General features: G+C 41.7%; 1 protein-coding gene across 1 annotated transcript in view; it reads left to right on the top strand.

Moving 5' to 3' along the window:
- The window catches only part of nectin1b (nectin cell adhesion molecule 1b), an 80,698-nt gene that overhangs the window by 48,403 nt on the left and 9,329 nt on the right, over nucleotides 1-22,966 (top strand). The window contains exons 2-5 of the mRNA XM_034098000.2: nucleotides 9,008-9,379; nucleotides 11,336-11,635; nucleotides 12,256-12,373; nucleotides 16,940-17,091. Of these exons, the coding sequence (XP_033953891.1) occupies nucleotides 9,008-9,379; nucleotides 11,336-11,635; nucleotides 12,256-12,373; nucleotides 16,940-17,091 (942 nt within the window). The remainder of the gene's footprint in view (nucleotides 1-9,007; nucleotides 9,380-11,335; nucleotides 11,636-12,255; nucleotides 12,374-16,939; nucleotides 17,092-22,966) is intronic.

Raw genomic sequence — 22,966 nt, 5'->3', positions numbered from 1 at the left:
ATCAATCAATGTCATACTTGCTCTTAATGCTTCTACTGTAACTTTTGTGTCACATTTTACACAGCTTTAGAGTCAAGGTTACAGAGAAACTCAGGGCAAAATGATCCTGAACAAAAAGCCTGGCGACCGTGCAGATGCCCCATTTTAACTGAAGCAAGGCATGACTGTTAAATATGCACATGCATTACCAAGGTGAAGCATGATTTACATAACAAGATAAGATAACATGTCCAGGGATAGAATAAATGTACCATATCTAACTTTATCAGTAACTGTGCACATTCGTCCTCCGGTGGTGAAACCAGGATGCTAATCCATGCCTAAATGATGTGACTGCAGGGCAAAAATCATAATCGTATTTATTTGTACTTAATTCCTTCAACGCGTGTATATACATGACCGGTTTGTCACAGTATTAGGTAGGTGAGTTGATTTTATAGTTTTCAGTTGCATGAGATATTGTTGCATGTGATACCGGGGCTGGTAATCCGCTAAAGATCCGCTATTGTGACAACACTTGTTTGTCAGAGTCCCATGGTGATCATGAGTCAGACACATACTAAGTGTGCTTGTTAATTGATAGCAGACTGGGGCTCCTGCCCACTGCCCACTCCAGCTGGAGTGTGAATTCCCTCTCCTATATGTTAATGGTCTCGCTGTATAAATGGCCTGCGCCGGCAATGCTCGGGAAGAATAGCTTGGTGCAACACGGAAACAAGCAGAGCCGTGTGCACATTGCCCCTGCTGTCCTGTTTAGGTCCCAACCACGATTAGAAATGCACTTTGATGACAGCCAGTTATTTTATGTTATTCCCTCGTGTCTTTAAAAATGTATGATATGCACAGCATTGGTTTCATCTTTGGAGCCCGCTCTAATCTAACGCAGAGTGTAAATGTCACAAATCACAAGTGGCTCTAATCAAATATTGATTGTTTGTATGTTCTCTTTTTCTTGGTTTAATAAACCTATGGTCATGCTACAACGCTTCTCGCTATACTTATACCGGACCTATTAACCCCCCCCCCCCTCCGCCAGGCTTCCCTCTGCATGCCTGTATGATATTAGCTGGCCTTTGTCAAAAGAGGCAGAAACACTCCAGTAAAGGTCGACACAGGTCGGATGCAAAAAACGATATTCTATGCTTTCACTGAGAGTTTCAAAAGGTCATCTTTATGGGGTGTATGGATTCCCACCAATTTCCACTGAGCATGCTAAATCTCTCCACCCCATTTCTCCTTATGATTGATCGTCCCATTTCAGCCTCGTCTGATTTCTGAAATCTCAATGTTTTATACTGGATCCAACACAGTGCTTGGCATGCTCACATGGTAGTATTCAGTGTTTGTACTCCATGCAAGACTTATCTTTACTTGTGGACAATGGAACAGATGGTGTGAGAGAAGGATTTGTCATGCATGGTTGTCCGGGGCCAGACTCTTTCTCAGCACTTTTTGGCAGCATTTTATATGCATTTCATGCTGTATTTGCTGAGTGCTTAACAGAGGTATAGGGTGCTTCTGTGGTGCTGGCTCAGACTGATCCAGCCCCGTCCTATACATCCCACTCCAAAAGCATTCTTATAGATAATCCTGTGTGCTGCATTGTCCAGTGCATATTCTGGAAGAATGTTTGTGGTTTGTAGTTCGATAAGCGGCATTAATAGTGACTCATGCATGCAAAGTGGGCAAACAGCAGGGATGAGGGGCTGCGACAAATTATTATTTTCATCACCAATTATTCTATCACTTCCTTTTTCTGCAAATTCTTTAATCTGTGAAAAAAGTAGAAAACGTTCACAGGGACCAAGAGGATGGATTCAAACTGCATTTTTTCCCCAAATAAGAGTCCAAAATGAAAATACATCAAAGGGTTTAAAAAGCCATAAATCCTCTCACTGTAGTGGTGGTGGGCCAAAACATTTCTGACATTTCTACTTCATATGTGTTTCAAACCAACGATAGACATTTAAAAATAGATGTTTGATTTATTTTATTTTTCCGCCATTGATTATCACAGCAGATTTGAGATTACGTAAACTCATCAGTTTAATTTGTTTAACATTTCAAACTCAAAGAGATCTTTTTCAGGTAGTCACAAAATAAAAAAATGTGTGCATCTAAACGTAATATACATGGTTTGTTGGTCCTTTCAGGTGACATGTCAGATGTCAAACTAATGTTGATCAATATTCATTTTCATTGTACTAAACCATTAAGGAGACTTTCATTCAGATCCTCTCTGACCTTTCCCAAGAGAGTTGCATAACACACAAGCATCTTGAGGAGCTTGTGTTATTGTAGCCGACTGTTTAAAAGAAATGTGGACGTAGCCTCAGTGTCACCCTGCGTTAATACGGATATTTCCGAGGGAGGTGTGTCGCACAGCATCGTCTCTCCTTCACTTTAATATCCTGAGTGCTATAATCTGCTCACAGCGTCCGACCCACTGCGTGTCACTCTCATTGCTTACCCTCCCACGTAACTCCCCAAAATCCTCTACATCACATTTATCCAACCCCACCCCAGCCCTTAACTCATCCGTGCTTTTCGAGCCAATACCTGCAGCCGCCGGGGCTCTCGCTGTCTGAGACCATAATGCATCACTTCCAGCGTGCCTGCCCCTGCGGCCCCCTTTTTATTTATTGATCAGCTCTCTCCTATTAAGACGTCCAACAGCTGCTCTGCTTTGAAAGCCCAGGAACACTTTTGCATTATTGAAAAAATAACCAGGGCGCATCTCGGTGCGCACTGAGCCCATTCTGTGGAGGAGATGCTCTGTTGACTAATTGTCTGGGCGCTGAAAGTGCTCCCCAGTGTCTTGGCTTCAGATCTGTCTCATAAAGTATAGTATTTTCTAGCTGTTATTGCTCTCGCACCAACATCTCATTTCTGATCCCACACTTTGACGTTCGCAGTACCTGGATTTGTTCCCTGTTTTGCCCCCTTTTAGTTTCGCTGCAAGGCTTACAGTTATTCATTTACCAGACAGGGTAACTCCCCCCACTGTTAACTTGTACCAGGGGCCTTTTGTTTACTGACAGTTGCTTGCTATCTGGTATCAGGGGGTGATGTCATCTCGCCATGTGGTCAGGTAACGTCAGTGTTGTTTATTTTATGTCGTTGAACCGAAACTGTGGTGGCCTTGTTTGGTTAAGCTGCAGGAGGAGGGTCAGAGCTCTCTGATTCTGTGTGTACACTCGATACGTGCCATACTCTCTCCCTCTCCCTTTCCCTCACCCCTAGGGCAAAATCCTTTTTTTATTTTCGGCCCAGCTTTATTTGTCATTGCCGCAGTCAAAGACAAATTAAAGTCCCAGATTACTTCTATCATATTTCCTAATAGACAGAATAAAAAAGCTCTAATTACAGGAAATCCACAGGCAATGTTACCCACACTGTATGTGTTAAATAAAAATGAACATGATGGGAAGCTGATACTAAAAAAAGAAGCCTCTGTGCCATCTTTGTTTGGTTTCTCTGAAATAGTCTATCAAAATGGAGGTGCGTCGTTTCCCTTTGTTTCTTTCATGGATGAATCATGATTATGCTGATATAAGATGAGAAGCTCCGTTGTAGACGAACTGATGGATCCCCTTGACATTTGAAACGCCTTAGAGCTGCTGGAGGGGCTTACGTGTGTGGGCTTGTGCTTCTTAAACTCGCTCTGCCTCAGAAAAGTATGGATGCATCTACGTTAGGTGAGAATTGGTGCGCACAGTTGACTGGCCCATGCTACGCACCGCTAACCTGGCAGTTGTAATTTTCCAACCCATGTGGAAAACTCACGACTACTGTGCTACTTCTACCCCAAAAACAAACGGCCAATGGGAATAGTTCAAATGAAATGAACAGCGCCTTTCAGAGAGCAATCCCCAGATTGGGAAATTGCCTAGCATAATAAATATTCCCGATAATCATTAACATTTACAGCGCAGCAGATGTTACATTGTGCTCAATGAACGAGTGTGTTGTATAAAAGACTATTTCAAATTTGAACCAGATAGTGGACAATTAGGAACAGGTCTACTAACCATCTGTTCCCGTTTCGCTTGCCTCTGCAGTCAAATGTTTGCTCGGGAGGAAGAGGGTAAAGAGAGCTGGTTTGGCAGGTACACCATTGTTTACCCAAGAGACCCAGCTGATGCACCATCAAACAGTGTCTGAGTAGATTATAACAAATTGTCTGCCACATACTGCTCCATCTCAGAGAGCTGAATGGCCACGCTCAACAAAGAGCAGCACAGAACACGGCTGCTGTTGCTGCTGCTGCTGCTGCTGCTGCTGCTGCTGCTGCTAAATGAAGTACCCTATCTGGAGGTATTAAAGCCTCCATCAGAGGGAGATAGCTAGCAGTTATCCTGGATAGTAACACCATCGTGTATTGTATAAAGCATTTGAAAAGCACTCTGTTGATAACGACAACAAATTGCTACTGGTTGATCTCCAAAATACTGACATAAAAAAGTGTAAAAACGTTCCTCCCTGGGAATAAACAAGCAGCTAATGGATGTTTGTTGTGTGTATGAGACAGAAGATTTGGACTCCCCCCTTTGAACACCCCCATGTGTGGTCATGATTATGAATAGGGGAACACAGAGGCCTGTACCATCACCGTGGGAACTAGGACTACGTTAAACAGTCATTATCAAGTAGCTCAAGCCAATGTAAGTAACAATAGTTAGGTAACAATGGATAACCAAAGCATATCAAGCTTGAGGGGATGATGTGTATTGTTTTGATGGGCTTTAAATATGCATTTGGTAAGATGTTTACACCAAAATACGCTTGATGTTCCAGCTTGACTCACACAGTGGAGCTGCAGTAGCATCTATACAAACAGAGATGTCATAGATTTGACCTATTTGCCTGAGTTAAATAGAAGTGTTGTGGTCGAACGGAAGCAGAACATATTCCCTTTCTTCCCAGTTTAATGACATCACAGTTCACCCTTTTCTGGGTTTTGAAGTTTTCAAACTCCAAACGGGGACGACTCGCTGCCATTTGGGACTGACAGTGTTCCAAGTTGCTCGCTGCAGCTTTTAACAGACGACATTAATGAGTGCCTCTTCTAAAATATGCATTGAGTCCCATTTGATCTTTGCCTTCTCACATTTAAGTGGCTAGAGATGATTATTCTGAACTTTACTTGACTGAGGCACAAATGGATTTCTCTTGGATGAACTTTGCCCGAGTAATGCTAAATGAGCCAATCATTGTCTTTTGAAATATTGTTGGTCGCGGGCCAGTTCAGCTCAAGAAAAAACAGGAACACTAGTGTTACATATCCATTACGGGATGAGCTGCCAAGTAGCAGTTGTTTTATGGGAAAGAAGCTTCCTAGGCTTTAGGGGAGGCACCCTGGTATTCAATGTAGGGCTTTAAAGTGATGTTATTGTTTTACATGTAAAGCAAGCCCTAGTTTAACATTGTACTGAAGAATATATGGGATTAAAGGGATGGATGAATGCAGTGTTTTGAAACTTTAATTTGATATGTTTCTCTCTCTGCTGCAGACACGATAAGCAAATATAAAATGTTAATGTCATGTTCCTCATCCATTGTTTATATGTTACAGAATAATTTAATCTGTTATTCACGTACTGTGTTATTTTCCCTTGCGGGTAATACAATCTATGATTGATTTATTCTGCCCTTAGCTCTTTTAATCATCAGAACTCTTTGCAGTGAAGTGTCCAATGCAGGTTTATATTGTGTGGTGCATTGTCCACAGACTGAAGGCTGTTATATAGTGCATGACATTGTCCACAATGCCATATATGCAAACATTACATTACATTGCATTTAGCTGACGCTTTTATCCAAAGCGACTTCCAATAAGTGCGTTCGACCAACAAAATACAAACTTGAAGAAAACAGAATCATATAAGTACATCAGGCTTCATAGTGCAAAAACATTTCAAGTGCTACTCAACTGGCTTTCGACACAAAACGGCCCAAACAACACAAAGCACATTTTATTTCCTTTCTGCCACATCTTATTACAGTTGAATGTTGTGTGAACGGCTCTGTGCCTCGGCCATGGGTGCCTCGTCCTATCAGAAGGCCAGATGCTGCAGCAGCTGTTTTAATAGAAAACCTGATGTCTCTCTTCATCCAAATCAGCTCACCTGGTGTGAATCAAGCGACTTGGCCATACTTTGTTTGTTTGTGTTGCCTTCCTTCCAGAAATAGGACTCCTCTTTCTCTCAACTCTCAAGGCAATGTCTAGCCCCAGGTGTATTAAAGCATGACTGCCCCCCCTCTTGTCAGGGTTAGAACAAAGCAGCAGCAGCACAAGCGACAAAACCCACCAGCCCCACAGCACACCTACAAATCTCCCTAATGCTCCGCCTTCCTCTCTGGCTGTTTTGCATCTGACTATGTGTCCTTCTCTTCTCTCTATTTCTGCATCACTGGCTCTCACAGCCCCTCACAGAATCTACCTTATTGCATGTGGCTCTGCCCTTCTATGGCTTTGCCGCTCTGTGGTGTAGTCTGTAATTACAGCTTTATTCTGTGAGCTCAGCCAAGGACTCCTTGGTTCTTCAGTGAAAGGGGTCCCTGTGGGCGCCTGGGGTCCTTCACGGAGGGGATTTAGGCTCTGTGGCTGTGTAATTATGCCTATTCCTCTGGTTTCCATTTGCCTGAGCTGCTGTTTATTTGGTTCAATCTGAGTGGGGAGCATCTGACTCAAAGGAGGAAGGGCAGAGGAAAGGAAGGAGGGAGGGAGAACGGGAGGGGCTGGAGCTTTTCACAAAGCCAGCCCTATTGTTTGAGCATTCAAGTGGGTGAGATCTGGCCAGGTACATATTTATGAGGGCTTTACGGTCCCCTCCCACCCCCACTTCTATCCAACTCAAGATTAAACTTTAACTAGTGTCGCCGCACAGTAAATTGTGTTTGCTATTTCAACACATATCACAGTACAGCTGCCACGACTGGAAATCTAAGCTGTGATAAAATAGAAGGAAGAATTGCCCTGCGGTGCATGAGGACACAGGTGTTCCTCAAGGTACACATGACAAGGTTGCCAGTCCTCCCTGTCAAACTGTATTAGTAAATCAATCTGTCATCGTCAAATGCCCCCCAAGTTTAAATCTCTATAGAGAGGGTCTCGCTGATGTGGTCCGAAGGAAATGAAAGATGATGTGAACTCAGTAACTTCAAAAGGTTGTCACTTTGGTTTTTTATATCATTTGATGTAGGCAGTGAAGGCTGTGCTCGAGTGGAGGCTATAGCAATGCCCTTTCTCTCGTAATGCTCTGCTTTTGAGAGTCGTGGACCTTGCTGTGAAAGATTGAAAGAAATACGTTCAACTATACATAATAGGAAACCAAATATGTCCTCTCTTTTGTGCATGTACGTGTCCTTCAGATGGCTACCTATAGTTTTTACTGGAAACATTTTCATTACAATCGCTGCCGCTGCTTAGAAACCCCCCCCCCCCCCCCCTGTCTGCTTAAGATTCATGTAAAGTTGAAGTTCGACTACATCTGATACTGTATTCTGTGGGTGTACACATATATGTATTCTTACACATTTTAAAGCCCCCTGTGGAAGGTTTATCTCTGAACACAGCGATTATCCATCATCGTGATGCAGTTACTCAGCGTTAAAGAGCCTCTCTGTTTGTGAGCCATGTGTGTAGGTAGGTCCCAGTCCTCCACTTGAGGCCACAACATATTTTCTCCCTGTTTGTGACTTTATTCACTGTTGGCTTTATGAGTGCAGTGTGATGAACGGAGGAATTTCTGTCTTTCTTCCTGTGGGTCCTATTCTATCCATAGGAGATAATTATAGTGGTGACTGGTTGTAAATAAAAGCCAAGGGTTGTCTGACCTGGGAATGAGACATCATCAGCCCTCACCTGGAAAGAAACATAAATCAGAGGCTGAGGTAAAACAGATGTGAGGAAGACAACAGGAAGCTGCAGTCCAACGACAAATCTGTTCAGATTGCTATCATTAAGACCATGGGCCAGGTGTGAGTGGAAGTTGGTTTTCTGCAGACTCAGAATAAAGGAACAACAAAGGGCAATACATGTTTTTTGTCAATATTAATTGTAATGGTCATACTAATCATTATTAAATGAAAAACATAGAAAACAACAGATCCTCAATTTTGAGAGGCTAAAAGTAGCAAATGTTTAGTATATTTGCTTAACAGATAACACAGAATGATCATCATCCTTTTATATTCTGTCAATTAGTGAATCACTAGATAAAGGCAGGCAGATTGAAAGGCACAGCTAATGCCAGCATGTCGACACACAATGCATCAAGACATAAAGCCAAAGGACATGAGGAACAGAGGTTTACTCTCTAGAGTTTAGTTAAAGGTCAAGATATGCATAAAGACCAAACCACAAGCGGGATTAAAGAAGGTCCATCCTTGCTAATTGACCCTTTGTTCTACCAAACCCCCTAGCTGGGGAGAGGGGCATAATTGCTAGTGTTTTTTATATGTATGTTTTGAGTGCTTACTCTTGCATTGTTTCTTTAATAGCAGCTCCAGGCACTCATTGAAGTATTTGCGAGTAAAAAGTAATTAAAATTACAATGGAGTGTTGCGGGGTAGGTGGCAGGGCGTCGCAGCACACGATGACTTGGCTCCAACTCACTGCCCTTGTACTCATTCATTACGGATGCATTGGTTCTCGCTCGGTCCTTCCATCTCATCAGTTACAGTACCCCCATGGACAAAGACAGGGTTGTAAAGAAGTGCCCATTATGTTAATAACCCCCTGAGTTTTGACATGCAACCTCCATGTACCAACCCTTTACAATGATGTAAAGGGTGCCGACGTTGCTTTTGTAGCATACTGGGTATTGTGTGGCTCAATCCATGAGTTTGTTTGACTGTGCGTGCATGTGCTACCTAGGAGGCTGAATTGACTCGTTGACTTTCAGTGCATGTACTTGCTATTGACGAGTGCTCTGCTTGGTCTTGGACACTTGTTAATCGTAATTAAATGTTGTTTTTTTCTGTCTCTTTCTTTTACTTCTAGCTGGCGACGGGCAGATGGTGCAGATGGACTCCAGTAAGTCTGGCTTTGTGGGATCACAAGTTGAACTGCGCTGCATCTTCATCAACAGTAACCCTCCCGTCAAGATCTCTCAAGTCACCTGGCAGAAGCTCCTCAACGGCACCAAACAGAACGTGGCCATAGCCAACCCGGCCCTCGGCGTGTCAGTCCTGCCGCCCTTTAAGGAGCGCGTTACCTTCAAGCAGGCGGCCGTTCGCCACCGCACGCCCTCGCTGGAGGACACCACCATCGTGTTCTCCAACCTGCAGCTGTCTGATGAAGCTGCGTACATCTGCGAGTACACCACGTTTCCAGCAGGAAACAGGGAGAACACGGTCAATCTCACTGTATTTGGTAAGAAATGGTGTTGAATATGTTACAATAATAGCATTTAATAGTATTTTAGAGAAGAACAATGCCTCCTTCAAGGGTGGACATGTTTACCCCGTTCGTGAGAAGAGACCGTGTTAATATTCCAATACCCTACCAGTGGTGTTCCCATGATTTAAACGCTTTCGTATGGTTTGCTACAACTTCCCATTTCGTAGAAGCAAGTTGGCAAGTTTCGTTTTAACAAAATATATCAAAAGTCCCCCTGCATAGATTTGAAGTTTATTAATCTAATTTCAGTTCTTCTTTAGCTAGATTGTATTTGCCTTCATTGACACAATAGTTGCACATTCAGCACAGGTTTTTTAATGCGCGTTTGTGGGCGAATGTAAATGCCTGCCTTATCAAACAAGTAAGTTACAAACTGTAACAGCCTTCTTATGATGATATTTTGTTAGTGTGCTTTTTTGTGTTGTTTAGCTTGAAAAGTAGGAGAATTGTCTCAATGACTAACTTAATTAGGAATGTTTGCCACCAAACATCTTTAAAAATGATCAAAATGTGTAGGTGCACTGTTAATAAAAAAACTAAAATGTAACCACATTCAATACCACAACCTCTTAATGTTGGTAACCAGGGTTTTTATGTGCCTTAGTCAGCAATTAGTCATTATAAAGCTTCCACACGAGGAAAACACATTTGGGAAGTGAAAGACAGATATCATCACATGTCAAGCCAAAAAAGAGAAGGTTAGGTTGTGCACCCTAGCCAAGGAGTTATTTCCTTGAAATTCTTATTGTTGGCATGATAAGAAGTCAGAGGGATATAAAAGCTGTCATCTACATTTGGTTTATCTTCGACTTGAGGCACAAAAAGAAAAATGTTCCAAATCAGATAACACAGGGTCAAACTAACTACTTCCCTTAGTGAAAGCCAAAAAGAAAGCACCTTCACAGCTCTGCTCTTCAGTGTGACATCGCCACAGGCAGTGTTGTAAAGTAGGTTGAGTTTCTTTGGAAAAACTAAAAACCAGATGCTGCTCTGGAGCTGCTGCTAAAATCAAGTTGTTTACAGTTAATACCATTGCCACCCAACACGTCTATCCGTTGAGGACCTTGTTGTGTATACATGTTCATTGTTGGGGTGTCATTTAACACCAGTCCCAGATTGGCTCATGTGGCTTTTATAAAATAGGATACCGCTGAAGAGAGCAGTCAATAAAAATGGCAGGTGAGACGGAAATCAATAAGGCCACTTCAGAGTGTGTCATTGGGCTTGAATAATCTCATCTAGTGGGAAACAAAGGAGCGTCTGGGACTTAGTTTACTTTGGCAAGAGGCAGCTTTGAAAAGGTTGTACAATGACTTTGATTAGGGATGTAATTAGAAATTAAGTGTTGCTGTGTTTTCCATTAAATCCCAGTAAAAGAAAAAGCACTTGGCTTAAGTAGTCCCTGTTGCCGGGGGTTCTTGTCAGCTCTGAGTCCCCGTTTTTGTGTCACTGAGCCTCCCAGGTCTTTTTAGGCTTCTGTGGCTCAGTGAATGTGAGGAACCTGTGTGTTGATACCAACCGGCAGCGTTCAAAGAGGCCTCTTCATGGCTTATCTTTTCAGTTGTGCATTCGCTCAAGCTCAAGCCTGCCTTTTGATGTACCAAGAGTAGATTGCTAATTGGCAACTCACAAAGGATTTCAAATTGGATGATTGTGCAATTTGGTAGGAAAGTGGGTTCTACAACTGTGAGAGCTTTGACAACTGCTTCGGCTTTGAGAAGGCAAGAGGCAAAACATTGCTGTTTTGATTTACAACACTGTTTCCATCTCTCATTCCCTTAGTTAGTTTTACTCTGAGTTCAAAAGGCTGATAGTAGACACAATTAGACACTTTAATGAGATGGAAACTGAAGGAAAAAGCACACAATATTTGTTTAATGAGCTTGACTTCAATTCCTTTTGATTGTTTAATCCTTTTCTTCTCGATAGCCCGGCCTACGACACGCATGACCCTGACAACCCCCACGATTGTGGCCAGGTCCACGAAGCGCAAGATGACTGTCGCCACTTGTATATCGGCCAATGGGAAGCCCCCAAGTGTGATCAAATGGGACACCAGTTTGAAGGGTGAAGCCACTTTCCAGGAGACTCGCAACCAAAATGGCACTGTGACGGTGAGGAGCAACTACGTGGTGGTGCCGAGCCGCGAGACCCACAAACAGAAGCTGATGTGTATCGTGACGTACCGGAGTGAAAGGATCACAGAGAGCGTGGTGCTCAACGTGCAGTGTAAGAATCTGCTCTTTTAAAACTGCCCTATTGAGAAAGTTTTAGGTTTGTTTTTTACAGATGTAAAAAAAAAAATGTCCTTTAAATGAGCAGGTTGGTTATCTTCACCTGGATTTAATGTTCTTATGAAATTATGTTTTTGGTTTCCTGCTGTGTAAACCGCTCACCATTGTTTACAGTAAACAAGGCCCGCTTGCAAAACACAGCTCAGACCCTTTTCCAGTTAGACAAGTCAAGAAAACAAATAAACATGTGCTGCTAAGTATGCAGTACTAAGAACATGTTGGGATACTTTTTATATACGTTTTACAAAAAGATTTCCCCTTTTTTCCCCCTAATTATTCACACCATAAAATGTCAAAATGATTAAGAAAGATAATGGAACAATGGAGGACTTTTATATGAAATGTCATTCTCCTATGCACCACAGGTTAGAATATTCTGTTGTCCTGTTATAAGTATATATATACCTCCAAGTACAGCGTTCTTTTTGTGTGTGGTGAAATTGTTTAAAAGTGTAAACACTAGTTAAGTTGCTGTGACAGTGGTGCAATGATGCAACAGTGTTTTGGGATGATGTGGTAAGGTGCTGACCTGACTGTGGTGTGCCTTCCTTGCAGATGAACCCGAGGTGACGATCGAGGGCTTTGATGCAAACTGGTACCTGAACCGTCAGAATGTTCAGCTGACCTGCAAGGCCGAGGCTAACCCCCCTGTCACCGTCTACCAGTGGAAACTGTGAGTCTCACTAAACCCCTCAAGGCTTAGAAATGAAGACAGCATTGCTACGAGTTGTTTCACTCACAATAAAATTAAGTGTTTATGTGGAGTGCTTAGAAAGGCAATTTTATAGAATGGCCTAGTCGAATGTCTTTTACAACATTTGTTTCAAGGCAAATATAGATATACATAAAAGAAAGTAATCTCTAAAGATAAAAACACTACAGAAATGTTTCCCCGTTTATTTATTTGTTTTAAAATGTGTAATGAAGATAAGCCTTTCAACCTGAGGCAGACCTCAGCGGTCCTATTACGTCTGCAACACACACCCCTATCTGCCCGATGGTCACAGATACTGGAAGATGAATGGGAGCAGAACTCGCTTTGCTTCGCTTTTGGGCTTTTGCTTTGAAGTGTGAGGACCAGCATGCAGGTAGAGGGCTAAGAAAGCGCAATTGTTAATGCATGTGTGCTCATGAGGGCAGCGGTTTGTCCCTGACACACAGAGAAGAGGGCTGAAACTGAAAACCGGAGTATGAGCCGTGGATTAGGCCGGCATTCTGCAGGGCTGACATCAGTGTTTTCGCCTGACTGTGAATACATGAGCAAGAAGAGAACATGTTTTGAAGGCCTCTGGTAATCTCCCAGAGGCCCCGGGTTTGATCTGTTTTTAGTAATTGCATGAAAGTCGGTCACGCAGAAATTATGTAGTTTGCATATGAGCACCGACACATGGAAGGAATACATCCAAAATGTAGATGTGTTACACCATCATTGGCCCTGATCAAACACCATGATTGGTTTTGGTTGTAGGGTGCACAATTAAATGTTAAGTTAACGCAGCTTTTTGGATACAAAGCAACTATTGTGAGTGTATCACGGTTTAAAATGAATGTTTTATATGGTAACATTGAGAGATAAATGTAGCAATTTGTCGTGTCATTGGTCCGTGAACGCTGGGTTGAGAAATATGTCACTGGACTTGAGTGGATGTGGATTAATAGACCATTGTGCCCTCATTGTATCTACTCTACAGCCCGCTGTTGGATTTTAATGAGGCATGGGGAGTCTTTTTCCCCCCGTATGCATAGATTCAGCTCTCGGGGCAGACACACTGATACACAGCAGCTAAAGAAGACGACAAGATAGGGAAGCTTTGACCTGCTCGGAGTATTTTTTCCCTTTATCAGAGGCAAAGGGAGATTTAAGGAGATAGGGGAGGCTAGCGAAGGAATAGGAGGAGGCTGAAGAGATGTGATCTAAAAAGACGAGGGCACTGTGCTGACAGATAGGAGGCGACGGCCATTGCTGCACTGAAAATGAGATGCCAAATCTGTTGTGAAGGTTCCCCTGGGCTCCTGTGTGGAGGTCAGCACAAGGCTGTGACGGAAGGATCCGGAGCAGGCTGGCAGGATTGCGTCACACTACACCACAAAAACACACACACGAGAGGTGTAGCCAAATCTAGTAAATACTAATATATCTGTGAGGAGGCCCACATTATCTTTACTGCTAAATGAAATGTAAATATGATTTATCTTATTGAATAGATAATAATAAAGGTTAAAGGTTCATTTATTTTGTAATTCATTGGGTTCATATGGCAGCTATTTGTTTTTCTGTTTCCACACTTGCTTTGTTTCCCTGCATTGTGTGAACAAAAAAAAAAAATCATCTGAGTATCTTTGATTTTCTTTGTTTTTGTAATAGAACAATGCCAGGGCTATTTCTCTAAATGGGTTAATTGGGAGCTGCACAGAACTAATAATGGAGACTCTACAAAACAAAGGACACACCCTATTTGAACTTTATTGTTTTTTTTTTAAAATGTTTGCTTGTAGGGCATTCTTCACTCACCACGCTCGTTTCCAGTGCGCCTAATGAATACTAAGTAGGGGTAGTGTTGTTTTATCATCAAACATAACTATTACTTGTGTGCTAGGATTTATTTTCTTTGTTTTCCTGAAAAGCCATATTCACACACACACACACACACACACACACACACACACACACACACACACACACACACACACACACACACACACACACACACACACACACACACACACACACACACACACACACACACACACACACACACACACACACACACACAGGGCTCTGTAAATAAGAAAGCAGTGTTATTCTTATCACTGCGTTTTGCGGTGTGATTACTTCTAACTCCACTCTAATTAGCTGGCTTACTTATCTCCATTGTAAAAATGTGATTCTATTATTCATGCCGATTAAAGGCCACAGTAAGGGAACTGTTGGTGCGATTCACCAATGGCTGTGGATAAAACGCACAGATCACTTAATATCCCTTTAAGGCAAGTTTATTGCCTCTTTTATTTACCATAAGCAATTAGTAAGTATTGCTAATGCTTTCTTGGTCTCATCAAAGACAATGAAACCGCACGCTCGACACAAATACACAAACACATTTAGGCTAATTAAACGGATGTATGTTTGATTAAAGATGTCCTTTATCGCTACTTGTTTGTTTGTTCCATGTCCAAAAAGTATTAACTTTTTCTCTTTGAAGAAGATTTTAATTTCCTGCAATCAGGCCTCTGTTTCCAATGTAAACAATCTTATTTTGAGACCTATAGACTAGATTAAACTATGAATAACAAGAGCATTGTAATTGTAGGCATTTAAGCATACACAGACTGTTTTATTTTCAGTATTGAAGTTCAAAGCCACCTCCACACAATGTGGGTTCTAGTAGCATGGCGGGATGATGAATGGACTGTCCTTGATACTCACACACACACACACACACACACACACACACACACACACACACACACACACACACACACACACACACATTCAGATGTCTTGGTACAAATGCTCAGGTCGCCGCAGAATCTGTGGTGAATAGCATTTAGCCACCTTTCCCATTCTGCAACAAATCAATTGGGCTTTGCAAGACTCAGCATTCGATAGAGGCTCAGGGTAACTGATTATTGAATCGTGGCACACTGTACTGTGGGTTGTTCGCAACTCTCTTGTACACTGTCACCAAGGTGGCCAATGAAAAACAGCTCCACCACAGCTCTTTCTATTACCCTTTTGTTCCCAGCTATGGACACTTTATCATTGAAAAATGTAACACTTCATATGAAGGTCATACTGTATCTGTAAAGCAGTTTAGCAAGCCTCATTCACATTTGAATGCATATAGGGCTAATTCAAATGATGTATACATACTATAATCATTCATGAATATGTACAGTTTTACACGATTTATATACTATAAAAAAGTGGCTGACATATTGTATTGTAAGTTCAGCATTCATTCTGCTTTATATGCTTTTTTTGCGATTTAAATATTGTATACCCTCTCTTATTATGTCTACCACTTTAAATACTGATGAATATGCTTGCAATGCATACCTGAAGACAGGACGTGTCTTATAATATATATATATATTTTTTTTAAATCTCCAAGCTTTTCATACTGACTTGCCTAGAAATTCTGCTCTATAGTCAGAATTGAACCACATATGGATAGGCCGTTTCTAAGTGACATGTTATTACCATGCCACTGTGTCTTTCCCCATGTCAGTGAAGAGCCTTGTTGAAGGCCTGTTTAGTGCAGCTCAAGTGCTTGATGTGTGGCCTTTGTTAGCATAATACCTTATTTAGTGTCCTCTCTTATATTACATTTAATTGTTTTTCTCTGGCTGTAATCAATAGAACTTTACATATACAAAGTGTAGGGTGTAACCTCTTTTGCAGAATCCTTAAACAGCGTCACCCACACCCAGCATCCCCACACAGTCACAGCTATCTGATACTATCACAGTCTGTAGCTCCACTTGAGTAGGATCCATTCACAGCAGCTGATGAAGCTCATCGAGGGGAAGCTAACAGGAAACGTCTTATTGTTGCACAATTTGATACCTTTTTTCAAGCCTCCGGGCGCCACAAAAAGGGTCCAGATAATAGAAAGGAGGTTTAGTGAGCTCGCGATCCCTGACCTCAGAGTGTGCTGACCTGATCAAAGGACATGAGCAAGCCTGAACGCGGGACATAATGTGAACCATGAAGACAAACACCTCAGGCAGGGAGACGGGCTCCACTTCTCATTGACAGCCCAGCATTTGGTCGATTCTACATTTATCGCTTGATCAGCTGCCTCTCTTGACAGGCCCCCCTGAGTCTTCAATCCAGCCATGTGAGCGGTGCCGTAGTTGAGCAAAGAAGCCCCCGTCCTCCACCCCCACCCTTCCTCCTACCACTGTCTGTTTTGTATTCCACCTGCCAAGAGAGCCTGTGTCCTCAGGCAACAACTATGTCTTGCCTGTTTGGACCTGCTGGGATTCCCTGTCCTCATAATTTAGTTTGGACTTGATGGATGATGGCTGAAATATAGCACTGTCAAATATTTCTGGTATATCTTACCCTCGCACACACATCCAGGTTTATTTTTGCACTAGAGACTGTATTTTTCATGTGCCTTGAATTGTTTTTGCTGCTCCTAGGGGAGAGTTTTTTATTATTTTTTTTATAACAGGGTGTAATTCTGCCTTTTTATAGTGTCTGTATTACCGCCTCTGTCTCTCCCCACAGCTTGAATGGCTCCCTGCCCAGTAATGTGGAGATCAAGAACAACACCCTGCTCTTCAATGGACCTGTGACCTACGACCTGGCCGGCACCTACGTCTGCGATGCGACCAACGGCATCGGGACTCGAACTGGCATTGTGGACGTCAACATCACAGGTAGGTTGATACAAGCGCTCGCTTCCGTTCTCTGTCTCTTAAGTAACTCCGGCATGGCTTGCGTCAATACAGTACCCTGCTAAAGAGAACCATCAAACCCCCTATTCAAGCAAACATTCACACACACATGATGGAAGATGATAGTCTGGGGTTTCTCGATGCTACTCCCACCTGGCCTGGCTGTGTGGCCCCCCCACTGCACTGTGAGGAAGGTGAGATGAGCTTAAAAAAAAGCCTCTGTGTTTGTGTATCATCGCTACTCACACACACTGTGAGAACACAACAGCCGCCCCCTCTCACCCTGCCCTGTTACGCACCCAGGCGCATGTGTGGGAGTGATATAAAGCAGGTCTATTATCAGCGCCTAAAATAACATCAAGGAATATGGGGGTTTGAGGTGAAGGTACTGTATTGATCCTAGTTTGCTCGCATCACGCTCCCATTTCTCCGAACAGCCCGTGCCTCTTTTGTAGTGGAGCTCTGCCTTCGTTCTTTTGTCTCTTCTGTCTTCTGGGGAAAAATGCTGAACAAAACTGATTCAGTTCCCGTGCCTTCCACATAATTGTTGGCACACACGCCCAGTGGTTCCTCTGGGTTTTCATCCATAGGAGACATATGTTGCACTAAAAGCCTTTGCTATACCAGATTTCACTATATGAACTGTTAATGTGGGAATCTTTTTCTATTGCTAGCAGCTGTGTGTGTGGTATTGGGAGACTGTGACAGTTTTGCTCTGGTCGGACTGGAAGGACTTTTTCCCTTCACTCTTTGTTCTACTTGTTTTCTGGGAAGCGGGGGTGTTCTAACTTGCATTGCTTTGCATGTTGACTCATGTTGTGTCTCTGGGAACGCTGGGCTTGGTGTGAAGTGAACAGCTGTGCCTTACAGTATCATTCGATACCTTTTTTTCTTTTTTGTTCCTGTTTCCTCTTTTTCACTGTGTTATTCTCTACTGCTTAGGGGTAAAGCTAGGAGGAGAAAGCAGCTCTGTATGGTGTGATGTCATTACCTGCGTTGTGAGCAGTTGTCAAAGGAGAATGAATAGCCCCATACTTATCAAGCAGGAAAGTGAGGAAGTAATCTACAGTCTGGAAATCACCCAGCACCAGCTTGTGTTGAGTAATTGTGTTCCAAAGACATTGTACTCTTTGATACTGTATCCCTTTAGAGTAGGCAAAACAAAGGCACCAAAGTAATTTTCTATTTCTGCTTTTTCATTGATTGCTTAAATTAACAAACCACACTGACTTTGTCCCTGTGGTCTTTCTGTTTATTCTCCTCATTTATGTGTTTAATTGTACTAAGTGACATTTGAGCACATTCAATTTCAATTTGAATGTATACATATGTAAAGCCAAGCAAAGGTTTGCAGGGTGTTGAGCAGGTTAAAGGAAATGTAATGCTTGAATTTGAAGCTGTGAAAACACTCTTTCCTCTCAGCGGGACCTAGCTTTTTCTCCCTGCTACTCTGCATGTTTACCATAATTAAAACACTTTAGTTATTACATGTCATCTAGAGACCTAGTATTATGTCAAAGAAAGGTTTTTAAATGTGTTCTTGAGCTAAAAGAACTCAATCTTTGATATCTTGATATTTACTAGATATGTAGGTGTTGTCATTTCCGGGTCTCCTGTGTGTCTTTGCTGCTGCATGTTTGTCTTGCTTATAGCTTAACTTAGTGGATCTTGTTTAAACTCTTGGTCACAGCAGTTACTTCACGTTGTACGTCTAATCACAGGTGCAGTTCAAGAACTCATAATCCTCCTTCTATGCTACCATAGCTTGATAGCTGGCGTTGATAGCTAACGATAGCTCTCATTTTAAATCGTATAATGTCGGACTTTTTCTCCTTCTAATTTGTTATTATTTTCTAAATAACACACTGTTATTTACTCAACAATAACATACAATTATCCTTGTTTTTATTTATTTGTTTGATTCCATAATCTCGGGCTTTTTTGCCGCCCGTCAGGAACTGAATTTCAAAATAAAATAACCAGAAACAGATACACAGCCACTGAACTGATTACCCAAGGTCCTCAGCTATGGTTTAAGCTCGGTGATTGGATTTTTTTGCCGCAAAACACGTTGGGATATGATGTTTATGCGATATGAAGTCCGAAAAACATTTAAAAAAAATTAAAAAGATAATATTTATTCCGAGTGTTCTTGCTTTTCTCTTTGAAAGTCATCACATAACGGCATTGTAATACACGGTTCGGCAGCATTAAATATTACACATCTGCCGTAGTTCTCTATTTATAGAGCCCTGATTAGAAGACTTCTGGACAAACTGGAAGAACTGCCATGGAAACTGAATACGTGACGTGGATCATAAATATATCGGCAATTAAACAACATCTTAAATTTCTCTTCACACAATACGTCTCCTTGCAGTATCACCATTAATTCGGCTGACTTTTAAATTTGATCCAATTGGTAGATAGGCTATATTTACACCATAACGGTGCACAGCTGATAGAAAGGGACTTGTCGTTTTTAAAGATATTACTGATTTTCTTTGAATATAAGAATGTAAATACTGAGTTGAAAGAATAGTCAGGGGTTTTGGGTGATGGGAGACACATCTATGGAATCAGAATTTCAATAGCTTGCCATTAAATGACGGATATACCTTTCTGTCTGTGATACAAATCAGATATTAATGTGTAGAAGTAAAACATGTGAAATAATATAGCAATATCCTGTAAAATTATGTGAAAACATAAATAAAACTACACATCTTTAGATGTTATACATACATAAGTGTCCTACACTAATAATACAAAGTCATTATGGCTGTGTGTACCTTGTGTGCACCGCCTAGTGGTTAAAGCATGTTATTGAATTATTGATTTTATGTGTTATATTTGATGAACAAAATATATAGATGATGGACATATAGAATATAAAATATCAAGAAGATACTGTAAGTGATCTTTACAATAAAACAGTTCACAGTGCTTGATGTACACACATATTAATAGGAGGATGTGCAAAACTGAAAAACTAATTAACCTTTATTCAAACGTTAAATAATACTTTAGATTAAGGTCTTCTTTTAAATAAGAAGAAAGCTTTGGGGGTATCTACAGATGACAAAGTACCGTCTAATATATCGCTTTCCTGTAATGTTAACTATGTTGAAGCACTTATTTTAACTGATATTATACACATTAATTATACTCTTATGTATGTAGATAGTATAAGAAATGTGCAGAATATGACAGTTTAATGGTATACACACATATTGACAGATGTCTTGTAATGCACTGTTGAGGAACCTGCGACCCAAGTTTTTCATTCATTGCATAACTACACCGTAGTTATGTGTATGATTATGTCAATAAACCTTAGAAAATCTTGCAATCTTGAAAGAGATGTGCAAAATAGCCATTATATACAGTTTTTAATTAACTATTAGTAGAGAATAAAATAGAGACAATTAATATCACATTCAATATTTCCCACTCTAATTAACAGAGCACTGCAGAGCACTGACACTTACCATGCTGTGCTGAAATCTTTCAAATGCAGCCTAAAAACCTTTGCTTTAAAATAAAACATCTCTCTGTATAACAAACTGGCTGTATGCTAGCTGCAAGATGGATTCTATGTTGTTAGATTGGCAAAAGTCGAGATTTTTTTAGAGAACATCCCCTAATGGTCCCACACAAGCCTTAAAAAAATATATTTTTGCCAGTTCCCATAGTAACAGTGACAAGTGAAAGGGAGAGGAGCCACCCTCGTAAAACACAGTTCAGAGCTCCAACATGGCACCCAGTCAAATCGCTGCATGGTCACAAAAGCTGGAGTAAACTGTCGAACATTAGTATGGTTAAGGTTGCAGAGTGCAGAAGCAGCATGTTCAAACAGGGGCCGAGCTGTCCCTGCGTCTCATGCAGGTCCAACATGGATACATTACAGTGGGACGGCGCTTGTGATCTCTGCTGATATTGTGAAATTCTAGTCCGTCTTGAGCAAGCTTTTCAGTATAATCTCCCTCACTATCAAAGAACATCATTACGTTTCAAGGATGTAAGAAATGTTCCTTTTTAGAAGACATTTCTGTGAATGTAATGGCATACACTGCATCCGTTATGAAGACATGAAAGCGTCTTAGAGGTGAACTTGAGGGTGGGCACGGCGTTTCCTTCTAATTATTTTTGAAGTCTTCTATGCAGTCTTGACATTGGCAGAGCTTAATGACCCGGTGGTGGAGTTAAAGAAGTATGCTGATGCTTCATTAACTTCAAAGAGCATCTTTGTGCCTCCCTATAGCCTGAGACAGGCCTGGCTGAGACGTGGCAGGTGAGAGAGCCCACTGCTGGCTGCTGTTCAAGGCTGCACCATGGGGGCCTCAGTAATGCTAGCTAAGTGTTCTCCCTTCGTAGAAAGGGAAGGTGACCAAGCCGTTAGCTGCAGGACATGCTCAGCAGAGCGACCAGAGCTGAACATTTCTAGACTAGTGCCAAACATGAGTATTTAATTTCCTTGTTATAGCACATTGCAATGTTTTTGGACTAAGAGGCCATCCACAGTGTTTCTACCGTCAATAAATCTTCGCTAAACCGTATCTGAGCAATGGACATCTATCAAGCACTTTATGCCACTATCACACAGTGTTGTCACTATAGAGACCTAGATGTATCCAAATGCACTACTACTAGCTGTATAATGCATGGGATTGGCAGCAAAGCTTTTTGTTTTCATTTTGAAGTTGATTTTTAGATTGACACGGTGCTTCCAGTGTCACAAAGATAACATATCCGTGACAACTTGTTTGTATCACAGAAAAGCTATTTCTTCACGGTTGGAAACAGCACTGATGGAGCACTTAAAGAAGGCACATTTTAATCAAGCTCCTCAGTTTTCACGGACAGATTTGTGGGAGCCGCATAACTGTCACCTCGGCAGATAGCGGGGCCACGGAGCACCTTGTTTCAATTAGTTTGGGGATAGTGTTTGCGGTGGAAATGGCATTGCCTACGGTGAGGCACATGGGCGAAGACGGCTTCTCCAAGGACATGTGTTCTGCAGATATGGTGTCGCTTGTCTGAATCTAATGAGCCACTCTCCTATTTTAATCAATCCTCGCTCTCAGGTAAAAAAGAGGTGAAAGAGGAAAGCTGAAGGAAAAAAGAAGAGCGAGAGAGAAGAGCTTCATGGAAAGGGCCTGTTCTTAGCAAACACCTCTCTCATTCATATTCAGTTCAGAACTCTCCCGAGGGATGGTTGACAAATCGTCAGGTCTGATTAATCAGCGAATTACTAACAGGCATCAGAGGCCATGTTAAAAAATTGAGATGATTAAACAGCCTCACAATGAAAGATAGTTTTGACGATTGATTCTTAGCAGCTTTTCAACCTGCCTGATAGGAAAACATTTAAATATTGCAGCTGACAAAGCCACAGGAAAAGAGCTGAATAATGCAGTTTAACCTCAAAGATCCTCCCCAACTTAAGAGACTCAAATCAGTCTTTCATTAAGATAATCAGCTGTCCCACCATCACACTCGAAACAATTCCAAGCTGCCACCTTTTCCAGCTCATAATGATGAATGGCGGTTTTGTCAGAATGGCCTTGCAATTATGTAATTATCACCCCTGAGAAAGAGGATGTGTGTTTCTTTTCTCTCAACAGCAATGTGACTTGTGGGAACATTCCTCTCAGTGGAGCAGCACATTGACCGCAGAATTAATATATTACTCACTTGAATAATCTTTTGAACTTGATAAGATATTATTTAACCTTGACTATCCCACACAACAGCGTTAATCTTTGCGAGTTGGGGCCGGAGTGAGTCAAAGACAATGCATAATTCTCGCCACATTAGCAGGATCAGCTGTGAAGGATAATATCAAATCAGCTCG

The sequence above is a fragment of the Pseudochaenichthys georgianus genome, chromosome 13, assembly GCF_902827115.2.
Source record: "Pseudochaenichthys georgianus chromosome 13, fPseGeo1.2, whole genome shotgun sequence".
NCBI classification, from domain to species: Eukaryota; Metazoa; Chordata; class Actinopteri; order Perciformes; family Channichthyidae; genus Pseudochaenichthys; species Pseudochaenichthys georgianus.
This window is presented reverse-complemented; position numbering and strand designations above follow the sequence as displayed.